Here is a 10,536-nt window from a genome sequence, read left to right on the forward strand (position 1 = left end):
CGGCATGCCCCCTACTCTGCTCTGATGGGGAGTTGAACTGTGACCTCCTGGTTCATGGGCTGACACTCAACTACTGAGCCATACTGGCTAGGGCTAGACTATTAGTACTTTCTTAAGTTTGTAGCAATCAGAGCATACTGCAAATTAGAAGAGGATGATCAGAAAGATGTTGGGACCTGGTTTCTTCTCCCAAGTTACGTCAAACCTAAGCCACTGGTCACTCAAACAAGTTTCCTTTTTATTTTTATTTTATTATTTTTTAAAATATATTTTTATTGATTTGAGAGAGGAAGTGAGAGAAACTTCAATCATGAGAGAGAATCATTGATTGGCTGCCTACACACGCAATTATTGATCTCAGAGAGGAGATTTCAGAGAGGAAGTGAGAGAAACTTCAATGATGAGAGAGAATCATTGATTGGCTGCCTACACACGCCACACTGGGAATCGAGCCTACAACCTGGACATGTGCCCTGACCGGGAATCGAACCGTGACCTCCTGGTTTATAGGTTGATGCTCAACCTCTGAGCCACGCCAGCTGAGCATCCTTTTTATTTTTAAACCTCACTTAGTTTTTTAAAGTTCATAGTTTTTCCATTGTTTTAGTTTTTTATAACCTGACTTTTCTAGTAAAATGATGCATCATTTTAAAGTGATGTCATGTGTTTTGACATATTTGGTTACTTGCAACAACTTTAAATAATTTAATAATATTAGAGACCAAAATTTGGTCGCTATTGATAGACTAACTGGTGGACAAAAATGCTACCGTTACTATTTTGGGGGCCCCTTTTAATAACAAAACTGAAAAAGTTTTTTTTTTTTTAAACAGCATGTTGTGGTATAATTGACATAAAACTGCCCATATTTAGGTATACAATTTGATAAGTTTTGACAAGTTTGTACACTCATGAAACTGTCGCTACTAGAATTCTACTTAACATCATGAGTTTATGTTTATTTTCCCAATTTAATGCTATATATTATTGTATCCACAATAATGATATTTTCAATTATTTTTTTAATGAGGTTTCATCATTTAGAGTTTTAAAATACTGATTCCCTTTCCTCTATCCTTATGCCACTGGTATCTGACAGGAATTATTACTTTATATCACTTTGATGTCTGCTAAGCTTATTTCTTTGCATCCAAAGACCCCTTACAATCTCTACTCCAAACTAATGCGCGCTATCTGTAACATCATTTTCTTCTTTTAAAAAATCTTTCAGTAATTTCTTATTTTTTTAATTTTTCTTGATTTTAGAGAGAGAGAAACATCGATTTGTTTGACCACTTATTTATGCATTCATTGGTTGATTCCTGTATGTGCCCTGACTGGGGATCGAACCTGCAACCTTGGCGTGTTGGACCGATGCTCTAACCAACTGAGTTACCAGGCCAGGGATTCAGTAATTTCTCATCACGTACATTAATGAAGTCATGGTCTGGCCGCTGTCTACATGAACTTTATCTCCTGCTACTCTCCCCATAGGCATACTGTGTTCCAACACTGTGAAACTACTTAGAATTCCCCAAATGTGCCATTCTTGAGCCGTTGCTTTACCACACTGTTGTTGGTCTTTTGAATTCAGGTTAGACTTGACTGCTTCTGAGAAACCTTTCCTGAGACTCTACTTTTTAAACATAATCACAGAAGTATCGTCACCATCCCTTAAAAAAAAAAATCAGTAGCCCTGGCCGGTGTGGCTCAGATGGTTGAGCGTCTTCCCGTGCACCAAAAGGTCATTGGTTCGATTCCTGGTCAGAGTTATGGGCTCAATCCCAGTAGGGGGTGTGCGGGAGGCAGCCAGATGTTTCTCCCCCCTCTTTCTAAAATCAATAAAGACATATTTTTTAAAAAATCAATAATTGTTAATATCATAAAATATCTTACCAGTTTTACATATCCCATGTGGTTTTTTGTCTGTTTTTAATCTTCGCCCAAGGATATGTTTTTATTGATTTAAGAGAGAGGAAGGGAGAGAGGGTGTGAGAGAAACATGGATCAGTTGCCTCTTGTACCCGCCGTGACCAGGAATTGAATTTGCAACCTAGATATGTGCCCCAACCGGGAATCAAACCCACAATTTTTTTGGTTTACAAGGCGATGCTCTAACCATTGAGCAACCCAGCTGGGGCTCCTCACAGTGTTATACTTTTTTTTTCTTTTACAATTTGCACCAATATAATCCTCCAATTTACTTTTTCCGCAGATCGATTTGGGATGTTGCCATTGGATGAGCCTGCTGTTCTTGTTAGTGAATTCCTAGATCGGTTTCAAAGCCTTTGTCACTTGGACCTTCAGCTTCCTTCCCTGAAGCCAGAGGACTTGAAAACTATGGTGAGCTTTTCTTGACTAGCCTTCCGTGGCCTCAGTTGTCACCAGCGTGTATATGTGAAGCATTTCTTTTAATGACAAGAGGACGCAGATTGCTTTGAAGAGAACCACTGGCATGTGACTCAGTTGTCCTTTTTCAGTTTTCATCAGAAAGGTGACTGTTGAGCCTGGCTGGTGTTTCTCAGTGGTTGTCAACCCATGAACCAAGAGGTCACAAGTTCGATTCCTGGTCAGGCCACACGTACGGGCTGCGGGCTCAGTTCCCAGTGTGGGGCGTGCCACGGGCAGCCGGTCACTCGTTCTCTTTCACAGATGTTTCTATCTCTCCATCCTCCCTTCCTCTCTCTAAAATCAATTAAAAATATTTTTTAAAAAAAGAAAGAAAGGTGACTATTAAGTGTTTAAGTAAATGGGTTCCATTTAAACTTTTAGATATGATTCTTTAAGTGGCATAAATTCAATTTTATACTGATTTGTTACTGAAACTGTTTAACAGAAGATACTGAAATGTTATTTCATATGGTTTATTGACTATCATTTCCCAAAGAAAGTGCTAGAGGAGAAGTTATAAACTCCCTCCTCTCTTGTGAACAGAAATCTTGAAATGTTCTGGCCCGTCTGTACTTTGAATGTGTACTGTCTCATTCCCTCACCTGGTAAGTACTTTGAAAACAAGCTTCATTGTAGGAACTAGAAGCTATTATTTTGCTTCTTCATGATGAGAGGTAGTTACGGATGTTAGCATCAAACCTCTGATGCCTATTACAACTTTCACCCTGTCCCTAGCCAAGGTAATTTTTTTTAATCCTCATCCGAGGATATGGATTTTTTTAAAAATTGATTTTGAGAGAGAGGAAGGGAGAGAGAGAAATTGATGTGAGAGAGAAATATCGATTGGTTGCCTCCCGCATGTGCCCCGACCAGGGATCAAATCCACAATCTATATATGTGCCCTGACTGGGATTCGAACCTGCAGCCTTTTGGTGTATGGGACGATACTCCAATCATCTGAGCCACCCAGCCAGGGCCCACGGCAATTTTTTTCCACCCTGTCATCGTTCTTTAAAAACTGTGGCTCTTGTTCTGTCAAAAAGTAAATCCATTGTCAGGCCAAGATATAAACAGTGACCTTTTTTCATTATTTGGGTTTGAAGTTTACAGGTTTCAGAGAAAATGTGCAGTTGGTAAACTGAAAACAAATTGGTAGTATGAAAAGATTTGGTGGTTCCAGGAAAACTGCCACCTTCTCCATCAGCAGACCTGGAGCAGTTCAGAAGCTTCTGTGTGCTGCTGTCACGTAGCGCGGTCTCAGGACAGCTTCTCCAGTGAAGAGACCTGCCTTGTATTTGTCATGATTTCTGCCTTGGATTATCTAGGTGTATTATTATGTATAATTTTCTTTTCATGGTGACTAAAACTTGAAGCTTTTTTTGGGTTCCTTTGCAGTGCTTTACAGAAGACAAGATCAGTCTTCTCCTGCACCTACTTGAAGATGAACTTGACCACGGAACTGATGAGAGAAAAACTGCCACCAAATTAGGCTCCGATATCCAAGTCCACGTCACTGCCTGTATTCTCTCTGTGTGTGGCTGGGTAGCATGTAGGTTAGTCAGCAGATTTGGCCGGGGGACATCATACACCATGTACTTTAGTCACTAATAGTATTTGGAGATCACATGGTGTTTCCTATGAGGAAAGTAGAGACAGAGAGAAACTGAAGAGGTGGGGGTATGAGGGGACAGTTAACCAGAATTAGAACTCAGAAATTTTTGAACATACGTGAACTTTGTTTCTTTCACTGTCACTTCCCAGCTGGGAATTTGTGTTCCTATAAACAATGAAGCTCCTTTCTACTTTCAGACAGGAAGAAAAATGAGTTCAGTTGATAAAAACTAGCAAAGGAAACACCAGCTGGAGTCTTCTAGGCCCCCATGTTGGTGTTTCCATTCTAGCTGCTCAATTTGGCGTAGACTCCCTCTGAGGTAGAAGACTGTCAGAACCAATCTTGACTTATTTTAATATGCTTTCTTTGGTAGATGAAGGAATAATTTTCATTTAAAAGGGAAAAGTTTTAAGAGGGATAGAGAAGTTTATAAAACATAACTTTTAAAAGTCTTGCCATAGAAGAGCACACCAAGACTAGGTATTTTTATAGGAAATAAATGACAGATGATGACCTTGGGGGTCCTGAGATAGAGGACTGGGACCCTGGAGAAGACGTGTCCCCAGTCACTGGACTGTTTCAGATTTGTTGGATGAGATAAAGCATACTTGCAAATCATTACACCTAGTCCCTTGGAAATATCACCCTTTGAGAAAACTCTTCTGTTCCTACCTAGTTCTTCCTTGGAACCGATGCAGCTCTCCCTGATAACGTGTTCACATTGTATGAGGAAAGTGGGGCTCTGGGGCTTCCAGCAGATTGAGTCATCCGTGATCGACATGGACACATCCTTTGTCCTGACCAGCTCCCCGACCCCTGGCCCTGAGGGGCGGCCAGAGCGCTTCCTCTTGGTGCCCGAGTCTCCTCGGAGGATGATGACTCGGAGCCAGGATGCCTCGTCTTCCCCAAGTTCAGAGCAGGTATAGACTTGATGGGCTTGTTTGGGGTGAACTTTTTAAAAACAGCATTCTTGGCCCTGGCCAGATACCTCAGTTGGTTAGAGCCTCGTCCTAATACACCAAGGTTACAGGTTCAATCTCCAGTTAGGGCATATGCAAAAATGAACCAATGAATGCATAAATAAATGAAGCAACAAATCAGGGTCTTTCTCTCTCTCTCTCTCTCTCTCTCTCCCCCTAATAAGAAACAAATCAATGTCTTTCTCGCTCTCTCTCTCTCTCTCTCTCCCCCTCTCTCCCTCTCTCCCTCTCTCCCTCCCCCACTCTCTATCTCTCTCCCACTCTCCCTATTTCTCTCTCTCCCTTCCTCCTTCCCCCACTTGCCTTCTCTCCCTTTCCCTCTCTCAAATCAATAAATAAAATTTAAAAAATAAAAACAGCATTCTTGTCAAAAATGTTGTTGGTGGAAAAGTTGGGAGTTCACTTAGGAGTCAGTTCTAACCACATTGATACCCATAGTGGTTTTATTTACCAGTTGCAATGGAAAAGCTAGATTCATTGTTTTGTATAGAAATCTAATATTCTCAGAAACTAAATTCTTATCATTTAAACTCTAAAGTACTTTCACACGCTTCTAGAAATACTTCTCCTGACCATAGTCACTAAGAACATTGGTGTATTTCCATTATCATCTCCCCTTCCTCAGGCTGAAAGGAGCCCAGGACCCATCTTCTCTCGAACTCGGAGCTGGGACTCTTCCAGTCCTGTTGACCGCCCTGAGCCAGAGGCCGCTAGTCCCACCACCAGGACCCGCCCAGTGACCCGGAGCATGGGAACAGGAGACACCTCTGGCCTGGAAGTGCCATCCAGTCCTCTTCGGAGAGCCAAACGAGCCCGCTTCTGCTCATCCAGCAGCTCGGTGAGTCCACCTGTACATACAGAAACCACTGAGCACAAAGAGCACGCGACACCCTCACCCACAGCACAGAGAAGCAGGCGTGCGCTCTTCCTGTAGCTAAAGGTTAGCCGTGTGAATAAGTTTAAAGATGGGTGACCAAAGGGAAAACATTGAAGGGTTTTGTCATTTGTTTCTTTGGGATGGATTCTGGAGAGGTAATAACTATGTCAGGGTAGGACAGAAGTGAGGTAGAGGAACAGACCAGACAACTAATAGTGCCTCTGAATTTACGTAGCACTGCCCTTCATTAACACTGTTCTCCTTGTCCTCCGTCAGGACACGTCTTCACGAAGCTTCTTTGATCCCACCTCTCAGCATAGAGACTGGTGCCCTTGGGTGAAGATCACACCTGGCAAGGAAACCAGGGAGAATGGTGGAACAGAGGACAGTGCCAGCGCCCTGGCAGAGCCAGGCTGGAAGGCAGTGCTGAACATCCTCCTGGCCCATAAGCAGTCTAACCAGCCAACTGAAACAGATGCCCTGGTGAGATGAGCCGTTGTCTGGAGTGTGTGAGGCACTCGCCGTTTATGGGTTGAGGAGCAGAGCTAGTCCTATAATTAGCACCCTGCCTGCCCTCAGCTTTCGTAAGTCCAGTTAGACTCCGTCTGGTTTCATCCAGAGAATAGGCATGGAACTGGTTCGATCTTTCTGCACTTTAGAATATGGCATTCTAGCAGGTTCTGAGAAATTCTTTTTGTCTTCTCAACTAGAATGTCTCAAAGGGAAGAGGAGTAGAGAAATAGAAATAGATGACTAGGCAGCTGCTCCAGCCTCATGTTGCAGAACAGCTGCTTTTTCCATCCATTGCTGTCACTGGCATTTGGAGCCTGGCCCGTTAACTTAGCTGCCTAGAGCACTGTGCTCTGGCGCCCAGACTGCAGTGTGATTCCTCACAGTGGGCAGGTTACTCTGGTTACTTTGCCCTGAGACACGGCCTCGGACTTGTGCGCTGAACCTCAGCTAGCCATCGCAGTCATGACTGCTGCCAGTCACCAAGACGGGGAAGCGCCAGTCCGGCATGACAGCTGAGAAAACAAGGCAGGTGTTTGCTCTGTGCAAAGGCTGGAAGTGGTAAGAGGTGGGCACTAAGGAACCATGACAACTGGGTTCTCTTTTCTTTGCTGGCTCATTCCCTAAGTTGCCTTGTAGCCTGCCTGGTGTAAATATGATAATTTCTGACCTCTGTTCCCTCCAAGGACAAAGTAAAATAATGCTCGACAGATGTTTACAAGAAGCATTTCCAGACATGGTTCTGTAGGGTCACAGGGTTCCACTGGAAGGAACTATAGTGATGCTAAAAGCCCAAGGATGTACATTTGTACCCTTAGTAAATGTACAGATGAAGGCTTTTCCAAGTCTTTGCAGGAAAAAAAATCTGCATTTTTCCAATTTAAAAACTTGAAAATATATAAAGCTATCTGAAGAATAAATATTTGACCTACCTCTCAAATTGGAAAGATTAGATCTATCTTTGCACATAAATTCTCTCTGCCTAGAGCTTCATGAAATAATGTACTGCCAGTTTTTATTAACTTCCTCCCTCACTTCAGACTAACAAGAAATCCCACAGGCCCCTTTTTTCTTTTCTTTTCTTTTTTTTTTTTGGTAGTGGGAAAAGTTGGCCTCATAATTGGCCCTGGGTTCCAGGACTTTTGAAATCCTTTTGGGCAGCTTGTCTTTTAACCTCCCCACAGCTGCTGTGGCTGGGAAGTACAAAGCTTAATGAGGCTGTGGTAAGGGATCTTGATGTTGGAAAAAAGTTTACACTGTTCTTCAACTTGCTTGTTTCAACTTTGTCACTTTATTAACTAAATTGCTCTCAGTCTCTAGTAAGAGCTCAAACTTTTCCCTCCTGCGACTTCCTTTTATTGAGACCCTCATGCACAAAGAGATAAGAAAACAGTGAGAGTGTCATTATGTCAGAAATCGGGGTGACTTTATGGATTATCTTGTTAGATACTGTTTGTGCTCTCACTGCTTGTGACTCAAAGGCAGAGAGAACCAAGTGTTCCAAATCACTGAGAACTTTTTTATCTTTTAGGGAATTGTTTTGTCTCCCTGTAACACCATTTCTCAGAATCTCAGATCACTTCATAGGCAGAATCAAGTGGCGATGAGACTCTTCCTATTATTAGCTCTGCTGGCTAAAACATGAAGCTGAGAAGACCAAGGTTATAGTTTAAACTCTTAATGGTCATTTAACTTTGTTTTATTCCTTGGCCTTCGATTATATTATTAACTCCAGCTGGGTATCACGTAAATGTGAGTCCTTGTTCACAAGAAATAATGAACTAGGACCGATTCAGCATCACAGATAAGAAACCAGAGCAAAATGTGTGCTGCGCTCTGGTGGGTCAGAAGTGTCATCCTCACATAGAAAGGTTAGGACAAATACAGATATTTGGAGAGAAAACATGAGCCGTATTTTAGAAACTTAGAGTGTGATAGCAAGAATTTAACAATAGAACACAAGCTTGACTTTTATCCTGGCTTTAGGTAGATATGATGTATAGCACTACATAAAGTTAACTTGCTTTACTCAATCTTGGCTATATCTAGATCATCGTTGGAGAAATGTACAGACCAAGCCTAATGCTGTTATGTATCCTTCATCTCTGTGAAAAAAGTTTAGTCTCTAATAATGAGCTTTTCTACCCATAGAGTCTGTCTGAGAAATCAAGGAAAGTATTCCGAATATTCCGGCAGTGGGAATCTTTATGCTCATCCTGAAGCTATCCCAGCCCTTCCTGGAGAGAAGTGGAATGAGTGATGTTGAAAAATAAAGCCTGCATCTCCTTGGATCAGCGGATGCCAAGTCTGTCTCCGTTTGGTTTAATCGGAAGGAGCTCCTGCCCTTCCAGACGCACTGAGTGTCACCGTCTGCATTGGACTGAGGGGAACCGTTCCCTCACGGGGATGTGGACCTGATGAGGCACAGCAAACCTGGTTCCATGGAACTAGTACTAGACGGAGGGCCAAGTACATGAGCACTTTCAGTGTCTTTAGTGTGAGCCGCGTTTCAAGGACTCATATATCCCAAGAATATGACTATGTGTTAATAAATTTTTGGTAAAATTTTTATGCTGGACAATTGTTTTCCTCCTTGCCTTCTGGGCTGATGTAAAGGAAGCAGAAACAGAAAATTTCAGTGGATCAGTAAACAAAGTCAAATTTTTAGTTTTCAGATTAGCTGCAAAGCCTAAAATTTATTTGTGTTTCTAGTCAAAGAAGGTATTCCTAAACCAGAGCCAAGATGATGTCCATTATGTCACCAGGAATATCTCCTGATGTCTTCAGTGAGTAGTAAGCCCATCATTCTCTCTTCACTTTAATAATAACAATAGGAGAGGAAGGCCCTTCAGAAGAGACCCCTCTCCGTGTGCCTTCTAATGCCTGGCTCCCCTGAGTGGGGCTCCCAAGGCTTTCATGCTGGTGGGAGCATCAGTCACCATGGTGAAGACTGACCCGCCCCATCTAAAAGACTGTCCACTATAAAGTAGCCATGAAGACTAGAAAGTAGTTATTCTCTGAAATGTCATATTTTCTTTCAGTAACTGGTTGGTTGGCTTTACAACCCAGACCATTTATACTGAAGTATTTTATTTATTTTTTAATTTTAATTTTATTTTATTAATTTCAGAGAGGAAGGAAGAGGGAGAAAGAGTTAGAAACATCGATGAGAGAGAAACCTAGACCAGCTGCCTCCTGCACACCTCCCCCGGGGGATGTGCCCGCAACCCAGGTACATGCCCTTAACCGGAATCGAACCTGGGACCTTTCAGTCCGCAGACCGACGCTCTATCCACCGAGCCAAACCGGTTTCGGCAATACTCAAGTATTTTAAAGAAAATAATAGACATTATAATATTTCACCCATGCTAAACTTTATATCTATGAAAAATAGAACATTTTGTACCCAACAAAAATTAATAATCCCCTAGTATCATCTAATATCCAGTCCATGTTCAAAATTTTTATTTGTTCCCAAGATGTTCTTTACATTTGATTAGTCCAAACCAGGATTCAGTTCAGGGTCATGGTTTGCATAAATGTCTTTACTATAAAGAGATCTTTTTCCCATGCATAACTTGATATTTTCCTCTCTCCCCCACCCCCTTTTAGAGAGAAAGAGACATCGAATTGTTGTTCCACTTATTTATGCATTCATTGGTTGATTTTTGTATGTGCCCTGACCAGGGATTGAACCCAAACCCTGGCACTTCAGGATGATGCTCCAACCAACTGAGCCACCTGGCCAGGGCCATCCATGCATATCAGATTTTAAATCTGTCATTTCTAATCCTGACTTTTAAAATGGTAATTAGTGTTGCTCTCTCCTCTATCAGTGGGAGAGGCCATTAGAAGCTGCTTCCAGGTTATTTTTTGGGAGGTGCTCTTCTGCCTTTGGCAGTGCTGATTGGCGTGACTCTTCATCATCGTCTCCATGGTCCCTTTAGAGCAGCTGTTCTCAACCTGTGGGCCGCGACCCCTTTGGGGGTCGAACGACCTTTTCACAGGGGTCGCCTAAGACCATCGGAAAACACATATATAATTACATATTGTTTTTGTGATTAATCACTATGCTTTAATTATGTTCAATTTGTAACAATGAAATTGGGGGTCACCACAACATGAGGAACTGTGTTAAAGGGTTGCGGCATTAGGAAGGTTGAGAA

The 10,536-nt window shown here is 42.2% G+C and overlaps 1 protein-coding gene across 1 annotated transcript in view; it reads left to right on the plus strand.

Annotated features, from left to right (window-relative positions):
* The window catches only part of ZC3HC1 (zinc finger, C3HC-type containing 1), a 22,774-nt gene extending 13,835 nt beyond the window's left edge, over positions 1–8,939 (plus strand). Inside the window, exons 5-10 of the mRNA XM_006771376.2 lie at positions 2,216–2,343; positions 3,787–3,944; positions 4,680–4,923; positions 5,609–5,821; positions 6,137–6,343; positions 8,522–8,939. Coding sequence (XP_006771439.1) covers positions 2,216–2,343; positions 3,787–3,944; positions 4,680–4,923; positions 5,609–5,821; positions 6,137–6,343; positions 8,522–8,590 — 1,019 coding nt within the window. The 3' untranslated portion in view covers positions 8,591–8,939. The remainder of the gene's footprint in view (positions 1–2,215; positions 2,344–3,786; positions 3,945–4,679; positions 4,924–5,608; positions 5,822–6,136; positions 6,344–8,521) is intronic.
* Positions 8,940–10,536: the final 1,597 nt, after the last annotated feature.

The sequence above is a fragment of the Myotis davidii genome, unplaced genomic scaffold, assembly GCF_000327345.1.
Source record: "Myotis davidii unplaced genomic scaffold, ASM32734v1 scaffold705, whole genome shotgun sequence".
In the NCBI taxonomy this organism is placed as follows: domain Eukaryota; kingdom Metazoa; phylum Chordata; class Mammalia; order Chiroptera; family Vespertilionidae; genus Myotis; species Myotis davidii.